General features: G+C 54.6%; 6 protein-coding genes across 6 annotated transcripts; 3 read left to right on the top strand and 3 right to left on the bottom strand.

The window, feature by feature from the left end:
• Window positions 1-1,841: 1,841 nt before the first annotated feature.
• CTAM01_09545 (C-5 cytosine-specific DNA methylase) lies at window positions 1,842-4,109 on the top strand (the record flags this gene model as incomplete). The annotated part of the gene is made up of 1 exon (XM_060525564.1): window positions 1,842-4,109. The coding sequence occupies one exon, from the start codon at window positions 1,842-1,844 to the stop codon at window positions 4,107-4,109; it is 2,268 nt and encodes a 755-aa protein (XP_060379810.1).
• Window positions 4,110-4,461: 352 nt separating this feature from the next.
• On the bottom strand, window positions 4,462-5,754 carry CTAM01_09544 (pectinesterase; the record flags this gene model as incomplete). The annotated part of the gene is made up of 2 exons (XM_060525563.1): window positions 4,462-4,874; window positions 4,944-5,754. 2 exons carry the CDS (start codon window positions 5,752-5,754, stop codon window positions 4,462-4,464), a joined length of 1,224 nt encoding a protein of 407 aa, XP_060379809.1.
• A 2,376-nt stretch (window positions 5,755-8,130) lies between these two features.
• On the top strand, window positions 8,131-9,685 carry CTAM01_09543 (polygalacturonase; the record flags this gene model as incomplete). The annotated part of the gene is made up of 4 exons (XM_060525562.1): window positions 8,131-8,703; window positions 8,813-9,322; window positions 9,394-9,495; window positions 9,554-9,685. The coding sequence occupies 4 exons, from the start codon at window positions 8,131-8,133 to the stop codon at window positions 9,683-9,685; spliced, it is 1,317 nt and encodes a 438-aa protein (XP_060379808.1).
• Window positions 9,686-10,008: 323 nt separating this feature from the next.
• Window positions 10,009-10,623, bottom strand: CTAM01_09542 (uncharacterized protein; the record flags this gene model as incomplete). Its single annotated transcript, XM_060525561.1, has 1 exon — window positions 10,009-10,623. The coding sequence occupies one exon, from the start codon at window positions 10,621-10,623 to the stop codon at window positions 10,009-10,011; it is 615 nt and encodes a 204-aa protein (XP_060379807.1).
• A 1,138-nt stretch (window positions 10,624-11,761) lies between these two features.
• CTAM01_09541 (POPLD domain-containing protein) lies at window positions 11,762-14,734 on the top strand (the record flags this gene model as incomplete). Its single annotated transcript, XM_060525560.1, has 1 exon — window positions 11,762-14,734. One exon carries the CDS (start codon window positions 11,762-11,764, stop codon window positions 14,732-14,734), a length of 2,973 nt encoding a protein of 990 aa, XP_060379806.1.
• Window positions 14,735-15,994: 1,260 nt separating this feature from the next.
• On the bottom strand, window positions 15,995-17,187 carry CTAM01_09540 (ELL-associated factor; the record flags this gene model as incomplete). Its single annotated transcript, XM_060525559.1, has 2 exons — window positions 15,995-16,950; window positions 17,037-17,187. The coding sequence occupies 2 exons, from the start codon at window positions 17,185-17,187 to the stop codon at window positions 15,995-15,997; spliced, it is 1,107 nt and encodes a 368-aa protein (XP_060379805.1).
• Between the last annotated feature and the right edge of the window lie 971 nt (window positions 17,188-18,158).

The following is an 18,158-nucleotide window of genomic DNA, read 5'->3' as shown; positions in this document are numbered from 1 at the left end:
CACCCACGGCCAATTGGACTGTTCCATCTTCTACTGGTGAAGGAAGTGTTCTCTCATCTACAAGTGAGTGTGTGCCTCCTTCGTCTGTTAGAGATACGACACTTTACAAGGTGGCACGCTTACCAGGAGACTGTTTGGACGTTTCTGCTTCTTCTAAAGGTAAAAGAATCTTCTGGGCAGCTCGCCTGGTCGCACTTCGAGTTTGCATGATTGTGCAAGAAGAATAGGACAATAGGTCAACAGTCCACGAAGACTCAGTAGCTATTGATTGATCCAGTGAGATAGCGCGAGTACAATGTGCTCTACTTCGTGGCACAAGTGTAGGGGAATGTTATGGCGATCAGGGGCCCAATAGCAAAAGAGGTATCGGTAGGTTTCTGGCTTGTTTCGAGACTTGATGCATTTATTTTGTAGAGACTTTCCCTGAGTTGATGTCTAGAAAGTTTATGGGTCGTTGGTCGTTGTCAATCACGCTTTGAGGGGCGATGTTGGGATGAGGTTGGTTGAAAGCGTGAATCGTCGTTGTGTATTACGGATGAATTAAGCGAGGTCTTCCATCCCAACTACGTACCTTATCTAAAAGGATCCATATGGGATTGATTGAAAGGTACCTGGCCTCGATTTTGGAAGGAAGGAATTCAAGCAGAGGTGGGAAGGCGTCAAGAGGTGTGGGTGCCTGCCTTATTCCCCCTGGTCCCTGGCGTTACATTTGGTATCTACTGCTGTTCACAGTATCGCCACTGCCTGAGGAACCTCACTCATGCAAGTTTGTGTAAGAAAGAAAAGGTTCCTGTGTTGCTTTAGTAATGTTTGAGTGCCAAAGAAAGAGATGGAAGAGAGGGAAGAAAGAGCCTATGAAACCAGCTTAAGCATTCACTATGGTCGTTGGTGAAGGGAGGCAAGGCCCACAAGGAAATGTCCAAGCACTCACACAATGAGTTTGAAGATATTTTGAGGATTTTGTGTCATTCGTCGATGACAAAGTCACGGAGGGAAGTTATGACACGCTTAAGCAAGCAGACGATAGTTAGGCGTCAAGGCGGTATGATGTTATTCTATGTTATTTATCGCGCCATCTCGGGAGCTCAAATCTGTACTTAGGCCTCTGAGGTGGCGTTCAAATGGATGAGAATATGACTGAAAGACTTCACATGAAAGACTTCAAAGTTGCTGTTATGATCGATCTCTGGGTCAAGAGGTCAAGAACAGCCATGGGAGGTGAGGTGAGGGCGAGAGCAAGTCGGGTTATCCATTTCAAAAGAAGCAGGGGATTACCTGACCAGCGACCTATCCGGTTGTTTTCAAGTACTCTACCAAATATTCAGATGGTCTGAATCTTCTTCACATGCTAGATCCATATCAGAAACTTCTCCACCCTCAAATACTCCTCGTTCTTCCCTATCCTGTCCTCCATTGGGCAGGCAGTAGCCGTAGCTCCTGCCTCGAGGGCAACTTCAACCCCTTAGGTACGCCCAATCGGCTTCATCTTCTCAATCTGAGAAATTGACGCCTCACAGACTTTTCTCACCTCCAACTATCCCACTTGGACCTTTCGTTTTGACAACATCTCGAGCGGCGCAACCAAGATCTGAGCGACCAAGTGCCTGAATCGGCGCCAAGCAGCAGGCAAGGTTCAACGAACAAGTCCATTATAGGGTGGAAGAGGATAGTCTCACCAAGGTTCGTCAGGCTGAGACCAACAAACCAACAGACTCGAATACCGACAACTTTCCATACACAGTTCTTAGGTTCTTAGAAGAGAGGTAGCCTTGTACGTCGTTTCACCCTCTTTATCTTGCACCCCCAGCTGATCAGACAGCCAGTCCTCGACCATCAAAGCAATGGCTACCGCTGTATTCTCGGGCAGTAGCCCCTTCGCTGCCATCGTCGTGGATGATGATCACACATCTGAGGATAAAACCACGACAGAATGGCAGCGAAGGGTCAATGCCTATCGCCCTCAAGGCCGAGAGAACTCTGTCGTCACCATCAACAGTGATTTCGACGTCCTGGAACAGAAAGAAGAGGACATCGCCGACATAGAACTCGAAAATCTTATCGATCTTACTGTTGAAGATGACCCGGTTGTCCGACACCGTCGACGACGTCGCCAACCGCTCCCCGCCAAGAATCCTGAGCGTCATCACCAGAGCATAGGAACTGGCCAACGGCTGATCAAGCTCAAGAAGTTTTATGAGCTGGATCCTTCGCAATGCCCCAAATCGGCGCTAGAGCCGCATTTTCTTCTGGTGAAAAAGATCACGGAGGATTTGATCACCAACGAAATCACAATTACCGGACTGCCGTTTGTCAGAGTACGCTCACTCATGGCCAAGTTGCCGCGAAAGTTGAATGAGGTGGCCGTCGTCTACGAACTAGACGAAAACGACGACAGGACGATCAACGAGCAGGCAAGCATTGAGGTCCCCTTGTCGGCAATCATCGGACCTTCCAGAAGCTTTCACACTACGAATGCGCTCTACCCGCACCATCGCTATGACCCGAAAGCCTTCGCCAACCTAGAAGCAGTCGAGAAGGAAGGTCCACTGGTGTGTCGGTGGAAGTACTTCGTTCACTACCGAGACTCACGCGAGAAGAAAATAAGCAAAGCTCATCATTGGACGTTGGAACGTGTTCGAGAGCACGAAGTCGAACGAGAAGACTTTAGGGTATCTGAGGAAGATTTGCGATCTGACTGGCGAGGCGTGACAATCCGCGGAGGCGCACATCTTCCAGAGACGCAGCCTCAGGTGCTTGGAAAACCCACCGAGAAGCAGAAATACACAGTCTTCGATTCTTTCTGCGGCGCCGGCGGCTTCTCGAGAGGCGCCGAGCGGGCAGGGATGAAGGTCCAACATGCCGTCGACTCCTGGGACCGGGCGTGCAACACCTACCGCCAAAACTTCCCGGATACCAATCTCTTCGAGATGACTGTCGACGAGTTTATTCTTCACCAAAAAGATGTCCCAATGAGAGTTGACGTTCTCCATCTGTCGCCACCATGTCAGACATGGTCACCGGCTCACACCGTCGCGGGACAAAACGACGAGGCCAATATCGCCTCGCTCTTTGCCTGCAGAAGTCTCGTCGAGAAAGTGCGCCCTCGACTCTTTACGCTGGAACAGACCTTTGGAATACTGCAGCCGGCCTACTCACCCTTTTTTAACACTCTTCTGATGGGGTTCACCGAGTTCGGGTATTCTGTAACTTGGAAGCTGGTCCATCTCCAGACCTGGGGACTCCCTCAAGTCCGAAAGAGACTGATTATGATTGGCGCCTGTCCCGGAGAGAAGTTGCCCCCCTTTCCCAGAGCAACTCACTCTGAGACGGGAGCCGGCGGTCTGGAAAAGTACGTGACTATCAAGAAAGCACTCGAGAGGATCACGAATGACTGCTCCTGGCACAACCCGGAGGAGGAGATGAGAGACACTTTGCCCACGGGCTCAGTCGTGTCCAGCCCGGATGAGATCCTGAAGAGAGCCATCACATGCTCGGGAGGCGGAAATATGCACTATTCGAATACCAGAGCCTACACGGTGCGTGAGTTCGCCAGCCTTCAGGGGTTCCCCTTCTGGCATCAATTCCCCAAGGCTCCCAAGTCAGTCTTGAAGAAGCAAATCGGGAATGCATTCCCGGCGTGCGTTGTACGACCGCTCTATGAGCACCTCAAGAATTGGCTTCTAGCCGAGGACGGCCTCGCCCCTGCCTGCGACGTGAGAGCCAGCGTTGGCGGAAGAGCCAGCGTTGGCGGAAGAGCCAGCGTTGGCGGAAGAGAATTGGTGTTCCTGACCGAGGCGCCTGCGCCTACGCCTACGCCGCGCCGCGTCCCTGTTCCCGTCGCGATGCCGTCGCTCTTGAGAACCCAGGGAGACTCTGCGAACAACGCTATGGTGCTTGATGAAGATGAAGATGATCAGATTGAGATCAAGTTCTACGGGGACTCCGACATTGAGATGTCTGACGTGCCCGAGGCGTCTAGGAGCCCGGATACCCCTGACACGCCGCTGTCTTATTACCGGTACCGGTCTCGGTCGAGGACGATGTCGCTTGGACCGTCTCCAGAGCCGGTGCAGTCTGGGCTGAAGGACTCGCCTATTGTGATTGACTGAAGGGGTACAAGAAGGATTTTATTGTGTGTGTGTGGAAATTTGCGAACTTTGTCACGTTATCATTTCTGAACGACGACTTTGCACGACAGAATAGGAACAGGAACGAAAAAAAAGGAGTGGTGTTGAACACTGGGCTTTCTCAGAGACTACGAGGAATGGGCCGAATGGCACGGATCTTCAACGTCACGCAGGAAGCAGATGATGAATGTTGCACTGAATGAAATGGAACGAGAGGAAGGGAATTACTTTTTTTCTGTAGTCTAGTTTTGAGATTAATCTGCCTTTTCTCACTAAACAGTCCCCCCTAACCATTCTTCTTCACCACAAGAGCGAGGCATAGTCACCACCACCCTCACGACCTCAACACACTCTGGTCAACCCAGCTAACAAACCCAAACTCCCCCTCGGGCGTCTGGAACACGTCCTTGGGTTCCCTGTACGGCGCCGCGCCCGCGTCGTCCAGCACGATCGTCACATTGCTCGCCTTCATCTGCTCGGGCGTCCAGCCCGGTCCGCGGTCGTCGTAGACGGCCATGAAGGTGTAGTTGTTGACGCGCGGCTCGCTGGCCTGCCACTCAATGTAGCCCTGGGGCTTGATCGAAGCATCAAAGAAGGACTGCATGAAGATGGAGCGGTGCTGGGCATTCCAGGGGCGGCCGAGGGCGCAGGCGCCGCGGATGGTGGGCGCGACGGAGGCGTTGGCGGCGAGGACTTGGGAGTCGGAGATGTAGACTCCGTACTTGTTTTCAAAGGTTGTGTTCGTTCCTGTCATCTTTTGTGTTAGTTTTTATGGGATGATGGTGGCTTGGGAGAGACAGAGAAAGGAAAACATACCCTTCCAAGCAGTGATACCGCCGCCGCAGTTCCTCAGCGAGAGCGTCGACTTCTCAATGTACGCCGTGCCGAACCCGTACAGGAAATCCGTCTGGCCGGCAATGACATTGTCGTAGAAGTAGGCGTTGCCCAGCTTCCCGACGTACAGGGTATCCTGCCACCCGTACAGCCCGCACGAGTAGAACCCGGCGTTGGCCCTGCTCACGCCCACGGCGTGCGCGGGGCCGTTGGAGTACGGGTACTCGTCGTTGCGGAAGTCAATGTTGTAGGCGCGGAAGTCGGCGCAGCCGAAGGGCGTGTCGGCGGGCACGGGGAAGCCCGTGGGTCCGGAGCCGGTGAGCGTGGCGTTGAGGGTGGGGCCGACGGAGAGGACGCTGGTGTAAGCGTTGTCCGGGAAGCGGACGTTGTGATTTGTAGCGTTGAAGAGGACTTGGACCTCGTTTTGGGCGTTGCCGGCCGTGGCGTTGCCCGAGGCGGAGTAGGAGATTCCCGTGCTGGGGGAGTCGGTCATGCCCAGCAGGGTGAGGGGGCCGGGGCGGGTTACGTTGAGTTGCTCTACGTAGATGCCTGGTGCGATGAGGATTGTGTGGGCTGTTGTGTCGTGGGGGAGGGAGGCGATGGCGTCTTGGATGGTTGTGAAGTTTGCGTGTTTGGAGGTCTTTGAGACGAAGATGGTGTCTGGGGGGCAGCCCTCGAAGGGGTTATTGCAGGTCTTCTTTTGGCATGCTGCGTAGGTCTTTGCCGGGCCTGAGGGGATCGCGGCGATGGCCAGGGAGGCGAGGGCTCCGGAGAGGAGGATGGATGCCTTCATCTTGGAGCCTGTTTCCTGGTTCTCTCACTTACAAAGTTACTCGTAAAGAGAGAGGAAGAGGAAGAGCTAGAGGAAGGAGGAAGAGCGAAGACCCGGCCGAGCTTAAAGATATATACAAAAAAAAAAGAGCGTGGTGGTTGAGGTGGTATTCTTCTGAACAAGCTGAACAAAGCGACCCGATGATCTGGATGGGGTTTGCTATATATCCTTCCCGTCCGTCCCATTGCTACCTACCCTTGACTACCTTGGCCAGTGCTACTCTGCCAGCCTGAGCTTTCCCTTGCCCATATTACCCGATGCTTGTCACAATCTCCTCGACAGCTCGCGAGTTGGGGGCGGGAGCAGGTTTTCCGGGTATCCCCCCTGTCCCGGGTTCAAGTCTCGCCGTAATAGAATCGAAGGGCTGTCAACAACTTGCACACTTACAAAGAGCAAGGCAAACACGCATACAAAGCTCAAGCGCGCGTATTGTGGGCGGAGTCAGATGTGGCACTTGCAGTGGCAGCGCCAAAGTATACCATATTGGCCCCTCAGGAGAAAAGCGAAAATCTCGCAAAACTCGCAGTTCGCGGCCTCCATCGACTATCAACAGTACGAAGTACATCAGCTCAGCTTACGACTCTCCCTCTCCCTCTCCCTCTCCCTCTCTCTTTCTGTTTCTCTTTCTGTTTCTCTCTCTTCCCCCGGGTTGGACGCGCGGGGTAAAAGACGGAGTTATTACCCCGGAAATCCCATCGCCGGCAGACGTGTCCAAGGAATATTTGTGTCCCATGGGGAAGAAGAAGCGCGGCAATGGGACGAACATGATGAGCACATGGGAGTGCCGTAGGCTACCAGGTCAAAAGTTGGGGAAAATGAGGAGTTCGAATCCCCAACTTTTGGGGCTCTGCAGGGCTTCTACAGACGTGCAGGTGGAAGAACTGCAGCCGGCGAATTCCACGAACCACAGCTTGCAGGGCCTCGCAGGGCACTTACGCTAGCCATAAGCCACGAAATTTAGTGTCGGTAAGTGTCAACGGCGGTTGTCGATGACGCGGGGAAATGGCAACTTGACAACCGGCGAGAGTCCAAGGTATCTACGTACTGAGAAGAGATATGAAGGGGGCCGGAAATCAAGCAAAACCAAGCCTTCGGAAACGCGGCATGGGCGTAAGCCAACCGGCTTGGCCTGCGAGCTCCCCCACACTGGGTACGTGGGGTAACCCTGGCAAGTCCACCTCAGTACGCAGTACATAACGCTGAAAGTCCACTGCACGCCTTCAGGGGCACCAATCAGTGAAAGTTCGCGAGAGGTGCCCCTCTGTTGGCCCTTAATTAGCGCTAGCCCGCACTGTAATTGATAGCTTGGAATTGCCCAATAAGCACTCGGGAAACCTTGTCATTGGCCCACTCTTTTTCTTTTCCGTCACCTTTTTCTGCCCGTCTCCAATTCCCGTTCCTCTCCTTCTCTCTCTCATACTGACTCTCACTCTTACTTTCACTTTCACTCTCTTTGAATCTTACACGTGTAAGTTCTCTCAGCCTCCATCCCCTTCAAAAGAAACATTATTTCCCCTGAGGGGCTCGCCCGGGACTCCATGTCCAAAGTCTTCCAAAGCACCATCACTATATTCATCTCCTGCCAGATTTTCTCCTGCTAAGCTTTTCTCGGAAACGGCGGAGATCACCGCAGGCTACCACTCACCAGCATGTTCCCGGTTCCGCCATATAAAACACAAAAGCTTGATTTTGTTGGCTGTCTTCTCTCTTCCTTCGTACCCAGACGTTCAGATGAATAACCGTCCGCCTTGTCCCCCTCATGGTTTAGCTCCATGTATCCGTTCGCTTTCCGTCCATCGAAGCTCTGCGAGTACCTAATGACGGCGAAGCTTTGCCGTCTCGTCCTTCCATCTCATCCCCATGTGCCCCTGCCGTTCTTCCCTGAAGACTCAAACCCCTTCATATGGACGGAAAAATTGCAGCCCATGGTCCCATGCCATGTGCTCTTTCTCCAATCTTGCCCTTGCTACTAGCTAGACCCCTTCTCTAGTGCCCCTGCTTCACCTACAGTAGTCATCCCTAATCGAGCTATCGCCGTGTCATTCATGGTGGATATCCTTCCAACGCCGAGAAGCTTGCCCCCCCTGCTCCGCATCGGCGCATATCCCCTTCCCGAACTTCAAAGGGCTCCAACACTCACTGTCACCGCGGAAGATCTGATATAAATCCTTTCCCCAGCCCTTTCGCAGCGTAGCAGTCTCAAAACGGCTTTGTACAGCTTCTCCAATTGCTTGGCAAACTACCCCCAATCGTCCTTGGCATCAGAACAATCCTGACCGCCGTTACATTCCTTTGACTTGTTCATTCTTTTTTTTGCCCATCCAATTACTGTTCACCATGGTCGCTCCAACCCTGCTCGGTGGTCTCCTCGCCGCCGCCCTGGTGCCCTTCACCCACGCCGCCGCCGGTGGCCGCCCAGACATCAAGGCCGCCCCCTTCCACCCGGGCCGCGCCTTCCCCGCCTCCGCCCCGAGGACAAAGACCTGCGCCGTCAAGGCCGGCACCAACGGCAGCGACGACTCGGCCGCCATCCTCCAGGCCTTCCACAGCTGCAACAACGGCGGCACCGTCGTCCTCGACAAGACGTACACCGTCTGCAACCCGCTCGACCTCACGTTCCTCAACGCCGTCGACGTCGCCCTCACCGGTACCGTCAACTTTTGCGACGACATTGACCACTGGCTGCCCCGCACCTTCAAGTACACCTTCCAGATCTCTTCCTCCATGTGGAAGTTTGGCGGTAAGGATGTCAACATTTACGGCAACGGCGTCGGCACGCTCAACGGTAACGGCCAGAAGTGGTGGGACCGGTTCGCGTCGAATGCTACGCTTGAGAGACCTATTCTCTTCGTCACTGATGGTCTTCACGGCGGCTCTATTACCGGCTTGAAGATGGTCAACTCCCCTCAGGTAAGATTCACTCACCCACTCACTCATTCACTCTCACCCACCTCTCATTCACTCTCATCCACCTCATTTGGAATCTCAAGAACGACCACTAAGAAAAGCCTCCAAACAGTGGTTCAACCTCATCGCAAACAGCACCGACGTCCTCATCTCCGACATCAACATCAAGGTCGGCTCCACCTCCTCCAACCCGGCCAAGAACACCGACGGCTGGGACACCTACCGCTCCGACGGCATCGTCATCCAAAACTCCGTCATCAACAACGGCGACGACTGCGTCTCCTTCAAGCCCAACTCGACAAACATTGTCGTCCAGAACCTCGTCTGCAACGGCTCCCACGGCATCTCCGTCGGCTCTCTCGGCCAGTACATTGGCACCTTTGACGTTGTCGAGAACCTCTACGTCTACAACACGAGCATGTCCAACGCCTCGGACGGCGCCCGCATCAAGGTCTGGCCCGGCATGGATACCCCTTTCCAGCCCAACCTCTCTGGCGGCGGCGGCTCGGGATACGTCAAGAACGTCACCTACGATACCTTCCACAACGACAACAATGACAATGCTATTACTATCGATCAGTGCTATGGTCAGAAGAACCAGACTATCTGCAACCAGTACCCTGTAAGTTTCTCCCGGCAGGTTTTGATGTGACGAGAAATAAGAAATCGGAGTACTGACACCATCCGTCTTAGTCCAACATGACCATCAGCGACATCTACTTCAAGAACTTTGACGGCACCGCCTCCTCCAAGAACGACCCCCGCGTCGGATCCCTCGTCTGCAGCAGCCCCTCCGTAAGTTTCTCTCTTCCAATCCTCTTCCCAAAAGTCCATGGCACTAATAACCAGCCAGAAATGCGTCAACATCAACGCCTCCAAGATCAACGTCAAGGCTCCGAGCGGCAAGAACCCCCAATGGCTCTGCGTCAACCTCGACACTGGTCTTCTCGACATCAACTGCGTCACCAAGGTGACCAAGAGCTAGAAATAAGTTCTTGGTCTCGTTCAATCTTATTTTGTATATTTGAATTTGTTACTTCTTGTATTTAAAAGGGAAACTTTCCCCGGGTAATTTCATGTAAACACCCATAGGTACAAAATTTCCTGGAAGGGAGAATGGTGGATCTTACACATATACGATACCTTCATCTCTCCCATGCCTATAGACTTTGTGAAGGGTCAGAAATCGACTGATCGCTCAAGGGAGGTTCGACCTTATTAAAGACACAATCCTTCCCATGAATTGCCATTTCGTCGGTCGAGTCTAAAAAGCCCCACCGAAGGGCCGAAGAATGATCGGTCAACCCTTCAAGCTTGACTCGACACACTGTCTGAAGGTTTATCAAACCTCCACACAGCCATATCCCTCATCTCGGCAAACCGCCACACCTTGATGCACTCCTTTTCGACGGCAACGAGCCTCCCGCCGCACTTTTCACAGACTCTCATGCTGCCCACATTCTCTAGATCAACCTGCGCAATGAGGTGCGTGATCTCGATATGATCTCCGTCGTCATCGTCGCTCTCTGCGTCTCTAGCAGCTGCCGTAGCCCCATTACCTTTGATCTGCAACCCTGGATCCAGATCTCCAGCAGAGGAGGCATGGGCACCATCATCTCCTTGTTTGCTCTGACCTCCTGTTGCTGACGACCGCACCTCGGGGACAACAACCATCTCCCTCCTCGGAGCCAACCTCATACGACTCCAGTACATGTCCAAAAAAGCCGTGATCGCGCGCGTGGCGTACCCTTTGCCCCAGCAATCGGACCGCAGCTTGTACCCGATCGACAGTCCCCAAGCTGATACCGTCGTCGTCCTGATACTTCCGATCATCTTGGTCTCTCTGGTGATGTCGGTGGCAGGAACCCCGTTGTTGCCGCCTTCCGCCGGTAGTGGAGGAAGGGACGCGTAGTCCGAGACCATTACGGCACAGCTTAGGTGCCAGGGTTCAGTCCCTGGGTTGTTGACTACTATGCGCTCTTTGGAGGCTTCGAGGGTAGTTGTGTGGAGCCGGGTGCTTTGTAGGCATGAAAACTGATTAGCGACTTCTCTCTCTCTCTCTCTCTCTCTCTCTCTCTCTCTCTCTCTTTGTGTGTATTGTTTGTGTGATACCCAAGGGATGGCAAGTAGAATTCAGGAACAGTGACATTACCTCCAGAGATTCGCTTTCTCGTCGGAACATAGTTCGTGGAAGCCTTGAAGGTGTTTGTGGGGGTCCATTGGCTCTAGCCATAAGTCCGGTCTGGGTGAGTGTAAGGACATCGTGAGGGTCTCAACTAGTCTGAAATAAGAGTGTGAATCATCAATGGGAACAGGTATCGGACAATCAAGACGTGGCAGTTGGACAGGACAATATCATTGGTTTCAACGGTGCCGTTTGAAAGGGTTGTGAGTTATTATTAGGTCGGCCTGAGAGATCGCCCGTTCCAGTGAGTCACGCCATCCTGGCTAACTCTATGGATGGTGTCAGACTGAGCTTGTCCGGGGACTTCAGCAGTAGCGCCTAGCCCCTGGCTCTGAATTTTGCAGAGTTATGTTGACTGAGGAGGATGTTGTAGTTCAGAGATGTGCTTTCTCATTATGGATGCTATTGTCGCTACAATTGGTGCTTATTTGTACGGGTGCTGGGAAAGGGGAAGTAAGATATTACAGAATAGGTTCAATTGTAGCAAGTGCTTCAAGTGCCACGAAATCATTGTGAAAGAAATTGAGCTTCTTCATAGGCGTGCGGACTTGGAAATGAGAGATATGAGTTTACAGAAACTTGTTCTGCTCAGAGTGTCTTCTCAGCTTGAGCCAGTGAGATGAAAGAAAGCTTGAATACCTCAAGGCATCCTGATGAGTAAGGTAGCTGAAGCGGCAGGAGTGAACGTCGCTGCTGCAGACCCCACATCGTGCGCCCCTCATTTTCGTCTACCCACCCCAGGGGCATCTGCAGAGCTTCCCCGATAAGATAAGACATTTTTCGAACCTCCAAACTTTCCAAGCTCATAGAGAGTCACCTTGACGCGACGACGCAACAACCCAATCCCCACTCATTGCACTCGCGCCATGTCCAGCAATGTCGGCAGCAGGTTCTAACTCGAGACCCCTAAAGTCCGCCTTCGCCAACAAACGGAAACAGGGATCCTCAGGCGACAATGGCGGAGGGAACAACGGCGCAGCAGGCGGTGGAGGAGGATGGGCGCAAAAGCGCGTCAAGATCCGCCAGGACCGCGAAATCGCAGCGCAGTCCTCGGACGCGGCCCTGCGCGACGGCGAGCTCGATCTCCAGTCCTTCCTGAACGCGCGCGAGTTCGAGATCCGGGCGCTCGAGGAGAGCATGCGACACACCAAAGCCGAGGCCACGAGCCGGGCGTTCCAACAGGTGCCCCGCGGGCTGAGGCGGCGGACGGCGAGCCACAACGCAAAGAGGGTACCCAAGAGGCTGCGCAGGCGGGCTTTGAAGGAGATGGCGGAAGATAACACCCCCGTGGTGCTCTCGAAGCGCAGGAAGCCCAAGACGACGAGGGCGCGGATCCGGGCGGAGACGGCAAAGAGGTTGGGGATGCTTGCGGAGAAGAAGAGGAGGAGGGCGATGAAGGCGGAGAAGGCCAAGGCAAAAGACAAGGACGGCGAGGGGCACACGGGCAAGACGGGCGTTGACGGACCGAGTAAAGGCGCAGTCACAGTCACGACACGGCCGCCGAGGCCCAAGATCCGCCGGAACCAGCTCAACGACCCGCCGCAGCGCAAGTCCAAGTTTAGGAAACGGCAGATCAACAAGACGTGGCTGCCGACGCACCTGTGGCACGCCAAGCGGGCGCGCATGACGGAGCCCGCGAACCCGCTCTGGCGGTTCGCGATACCCCTGACCCCCAACGAGAAGACGTATCGGGCGACGCACCGGTCCCACGGCGACAAGGGCGCCGTCGCTTGGGACACGAGCTACGTTAGCACGATTGGGCTCTACGGGTCGGCCAAGGGCGTGGAGCAGGTCCTGCGCCGGCTCGGCGTCGTGCAGGAGAGTTGTTGGAATGAGAGGGGGAGGAAGTGGAGGGAGGGCACGCGGCACTGGAGCGGGTTCTTGAGCAGGGAGGTGAAGGGAGGAAGCAGCGGGGGGAGGCGGGAGGTTTGCCCGGCAACGATTCTCTGGAACCCCCTTGAGCCGGTTGCTGAGGATCGGGATGAGGCGCAGACGGTCAAGGTTCAGCGACAAGTCTTTGTGAGGGTGCACCCCTCCGCGTTCCTCGAGGTCTTCAATGAGCTTCTTCGGCTCGTGAAGATGCAGAATCCCAGGATGTATATCGAGGATCTGCGCTTCGAGATTGGCAGCATCGAACTCACCGGCCCCGCATCGACCGAGGCCCTCCTGGGCATCCTGCACCCATACCATACGCAAGAAGGATTCAGAGAACAGCACGCAGACATTTTCGAGGGCCTGAACAGCCTCATGAGTCCCGCGTCGCTTCCCCTCAACGCCACGTTGAGTTTCTCCATCATGGACCCGCGCCTACGATACCCCCCGAGGAAAGTCGCGCAGCCCGACCCCGACGACGAAGAAGAGCAAAACAAGTCTCTCGAGCTACTTGCCAACTGGCCAGCGGACACCAACCTGAAGCCCCACGGCCTCTTCCACCGAGACGCGCGGGCTTCAGCCACAAGACTCCCCTCGCAAAAGTCAATTGACAGGCGCAAAGGGGCAAGGCGTCCCGGTACAGACCTAGGCGTCTCGGACGCAGATCCGCCGATACCCGTCATACTGGTAGCATCACGCGCGGCCGGAAACAGTAGCAACGGCAATAGCAGCTCTCAGGGGAACTGGACGGTCCTCGCGCCATGGCGGTGCATCCAGCCTCTGTGGCACAGCCTCGTCCACTTCCCCCTTAGCTCGGGCGGCAATCCGCGCTTCTCTGGGCTGGATCAGATCCGGCAGGTCGCGTTCGAGCGGGCTACGCCGTGTTTCCCGTTTGATTTCCTCGGCACCGACGCCGGCGCCGCGTGGGAGGTGGAACAGCGGCGCCTGCGCAAGGCGAGCTGGGAGCGGCGGCCTAAGAGTAAGCGGGTCGCGTGGGCGTCGTTGGATCTGGGTGCCGGGCGGAAGGGGGAGGTTGGCTGTGGATGGGCGTGTGACGTAGAGTTTTTGTTCCGAGAGGAGACGACGACAACGACGACGGATAAGGGTCGAGAAGAGGAGGTGAAGAGGAGGGCTGCTGCTTCGGTGGATGCAGATGAGATGGAGGTTGATGAGCCTTCTCCAGCAAAGAAGGAAGAGGAGGGAGCCGCCGCCGCTAGTGATGCCGCGTCCGAGGGGGAGTTCCTCAAGACGCTCCAACATATCCGCAAGGACGCCTTCAAGGCACACACATCGTCGCCGTCATCAGCAACACCAGCCCCATTACCGCCGCGATCCGTCATCAACGTAAAGATCTCAATCCTCAACCGCGGCGTCGCCACCGCCTGCGCGAGAATCTACCGCCTTCCCTCGCGCCCCGCGCCCACCGATCCGACCTCCTCCGCCGAAATCCCCGCGACAGTACCGCCACCCCCGGCGCCAACGACATCCGTCCAAGGCGGCGACAGCAGCAGCAGCAGCAGTCTACCCCCCAACCTCCGAGCCCAATGGCTCGCCACCCTCCCCGTCTCCAGCGCGAGCGTGAAATACCCATCCAAGAAGAACGGAAAAGCAACACACCAACGACACCAGCAAACCAAGCATCTGCCCCTCGAAACCCAAAAACAAATCATCGCCCAGAAACTCCTCGCCTCACCACCTGCCGAGGTGTCATCACTGCTACCCGCGAAACCGAACCAGACGAATATGAACGGGCAACACCCTCTCGTCCCCGACGAAAGCGATCTGCTGGGCTTCGTGACGACGGGGTCGTATTGTCTCGCTGAGGGGCGGGGGACGGCGATTGGGTGTTTAGCTGCCGAGAAGGCTGCTGAGGCGGTGAGGGATGGTGGCGGTGGTGGTGGTAGGGAGGGGACGTTGTGTATTGTGCGGAATGCCGGGGAGAGCGTTGGGTGGATTGCGCGGTGGGAGGTTGTTTGAAAGCTGAGAGGGTGTTTTGTTTCTGCACACACACACACATACACATACACGACAAACCACTGTGAATGGGACGTGGGGTTTCGTTGTAGATGTGTGAGGTCAGGTAACTTTTGTCCGGCAAGGCCAGGAAAGGAGACATTGGTCCCTATGAGGATGCGTTGACACCAGGAAAGCCGATCACTAGATTAAAAGATAGGCAGACCGTCCTCGGGACGGAGGTGAAAACAAGCAAGTTGCCCGATAGACGGGGATGATACGTTTCGTCAGAGCCAAATAATTACATATCCACGACCCCCCCCCCCCCCCCCTCTGCCTTAAGTCTTGGTCTACCTCAGGACACGCAATCTGTTACTTGAAAACGATCAATCTGGTTGGGGATCCCAAGTGAGACTGAAGCATGTTCAAAGCACTCACCAGATCCCCGCCCAAAGTGGGTGATGAAATAAGATGTTGGTCAACACCAGACTACGATGCTTACTTACCTACTGATTATTCCTAACTTTCTAATTCCTTTCGTCTTTTTATTTCAAGTTTCGACTACCTCGATTATTTCTACTATCCCTATTATATCTACTATCTTTACTCTCTCTATATTCATTAGAGAATACTCTTGAGAAGAATAACAAGGAATGATAATAATAATAATAAAAACAGAGCTAGGTACTAGGATACCCATAGAGCGGCAAGCGATTATTTCACCCACTTGCCCCCGTACCAACACCCCTTTCGACGCAAATGAGAAATCAGACATCTTTGCACATCGTTATCGTCACAGCACAAACACGCACACACATAGAGAGAGAAAGACCCAACGTGACGTGGGTAGAACACTCGACTGTTTTGGCGAGGTTAATTCTGTTCTTGTGTAGGTACTGTAACTGTCTAGCCCCTGGGCTGAGATGAAAAACAAGAACAACAAGACGCATTTGACTGTGAGATATCCTGCCTGGGTTGGGCTCGCCCGCAAAGACGGGGCAAAAGAAGTCCGCCTTGATATGTGAAGAAAAAAAAGGAAAGCCAACAAAATGACAGTAACTCCTTTTTTGGTTCCTGCTGTTAAAAACGCCGTCATTATATCACCTGCCGCTCTCGATGAGGGTGATTTTCTTTTGAAACACGCGCGATAAGACCTCTCTTCTTCCAATGACTTGCCCAGGGAAATTGACTCTCCCCTCGCACCTTACCAAGGCGAGGAGTTTGGCAGTTGGAAGCCTCTCAACAAAAAATGACAAGGAAAGCACCACCAGGACGGCGGGGCCTCTAATCTTCCTCACTGACCTCACTCTCCTCAGCGTCGCCGCTATTCGCAGCCTCGAGCTCCTTCTCCAGCTCCGCCTCCAAATCATCTTCCAACGCGTCCTCAAAGTCGGGCTCCGAGTCAACCTCCATCTGCTCCACCTCACCCTCGGCATCCTCATCTTGGTCGTGATGGTGTTGCTGTTGCCGCTGCTGTCCGTTCATCGGGCTCGGCAGGTTAAAGTTTGCGAAATCGCGCTCTTCCAGGTCCGACTCGCCGTCAGCGTCGTCGGCCTCGGAGTCGCGCAAAAAGTCGGAGAAGCTGCGGACCTGGATATTGGGCGCAAAGGCGGGCGAAAAGTCGGCTCTCTTGTTCTTCTGCTCGTCGGGGTACTCTATCGTCAGGCCAAAGTCATCGTCATCGTCGTCGTCCTCCTCGTCCGAGCCCGCGGGCGCCTTGGCCTTCTTCTTGGGCGGCGATGCGGCCTTGGGCGCCGGTGGCGGCGCGTCGTTTGTCGGCAGGGCGAGGGTGATGTTCTTTGGTGGCGGCGGCGGACGGGCTTTCTTGTTGCTGCTGGCCGAGGGCCGCTTGGGACCGGCGGCTTTGGAGGCTGGCTTCGCGGGGGACTTGTCCTTCTCCTTGACTTCGGCGGCGGCGGGTTTGCGAACCTCGGGGGTGGCGGTTATGGATGTGTCGAGCTGCTCGAACTGCTGGCGCAAGGTCTCGGGGTTGTCGTTGGTCGGGGTGCGGGTAACGTTCATGTGGAAGGTGGAATCGATCTTGTCGAGGATGAAGGCTTTCCTATTGGGATCGAAGTAAAGGACATATTGGTTATCGTCCATAGTACGAGTACCGGCGTAGCCGTACATGCCATTGTTGCCGTCGGGAAAGGAGAGGTCGAAACTGGACTTGCTGCCAGGGGTCTCGGGTTTTAGTCTGGCTGTCGCTGGCTCGGAGGCTAGTTCTGGCTTGTGATTGTCTGCAGTGAGGTCGCGAAGGCGAAGATGTTAGTCCAGGCATCGGCATCGAGGTTCAATGATGGAATTTGGTGCGAGAGTTACGTACATCGTACAGAGGTAAAGACCTCCTTCTGGGTACGCCCGAGGAGAGTGTCGCTCAGGATAACGGGATATTTTCCCGTCTTTGTCGGGTCGATGAGGCCATTCAGGTTCTTGGGAAGGGCCTTTTCCCTGTGATTTGGACGGAGAGCCGACATTGTGGCGCCTGTCGCAAGGAGGGCAGTGATGAGAGTGAGGTGAGGGAAGAGAAGTGGAGGGAGGGTAGACGGTACTGCGACTGCGTAGACCGATGATCGTTGAAGGGAAGTGGGGAGAGGGGACCTCGTAGCCTGTAGGGAGGAGACGGGATGATTAGAGGCGGGAACTGGGGCCGGTCCCTCTGCAGATTGCAGTGAGGTGTGCAGTCGAAGCGCTGCTTCCTTCCGTTGCCGCAGCGGTTCCGCTAATTACGAGTCGCCTACAACTTTAGGGTCGTTCCGCGGAGGGTGCGCTGATGTTCCAGCTCTTCAGGCGGAAAGGCCGAGACCGCAGGTGGGTTGCACTGCTAAAAATGCACGTTGACCAGGGTGGGGGATGCAGGGCAGAAGCCTGGTGACGAATGGTTGATGACAACGGAAGTATGGAATGGCGACAAGAAGGTGATGGACACGCTGATGGGATTTGAGGTGGGAATCTGGTTCGTCGAAAGAGAAATATTCCTACCGACCGATGTTTGTGAAAGACTTGTGAAGCAGACCAGCAACCCGGGAGGCTCTACCTACCTATTCGCTTCGCCTACTTGCCTTACCTAAGATAAGGTGGTCTGAGGCTAAGTGAGAGGTCGGATGTGAATTACACTTCAGGATCTGGTCGTTCGATTCAGCTTCATCACCTCCGTTCAATGTCCAGATGCTTCCACGTCGCCGTCGGTGAATGGAGTCTGTGAGGTGGGATATGCCTGGGGCTGACGCTTGGACGCCTGAATCAGTGGCGGCGACAGGTAACATTGTTGTTCAAACATAACTTACATTGAGATCAGGCTGCCGTCAATAGTTTGGACTGCCATTCGGCACTCAACAGGATAGGACCCTTCATGTGCGGCTGTGCTACTGATTTGTAGGTATCCAAGAATAGTCCGTGACGAAAGCCAATTTCAGTCGGGCGAGCCAAATTGAATTTGGCTTACTCA

The sequence above is a fragment of the Colletotrichum tamarilloi genome (assembly GCF_030869305.1).
Source record: "Colletotrichum tamarilloi strain Tom-12 chromosome Unknown Scaffold_38.1, whole genome shotgun sequence".
Classification (NCBI taxonomy): Eukaryota; Fungi; Ascomycota; class Sordariomycetes; order Glomerellales; family Glomerellaceae; genus Colletotrichum; species Colletotrichum tamarilloi.
The sequence above is the reverse complement of the archived record's forward strand: the minus strand, read 5'-3'. Positions and strand labels throughout refer to the sequence as shown.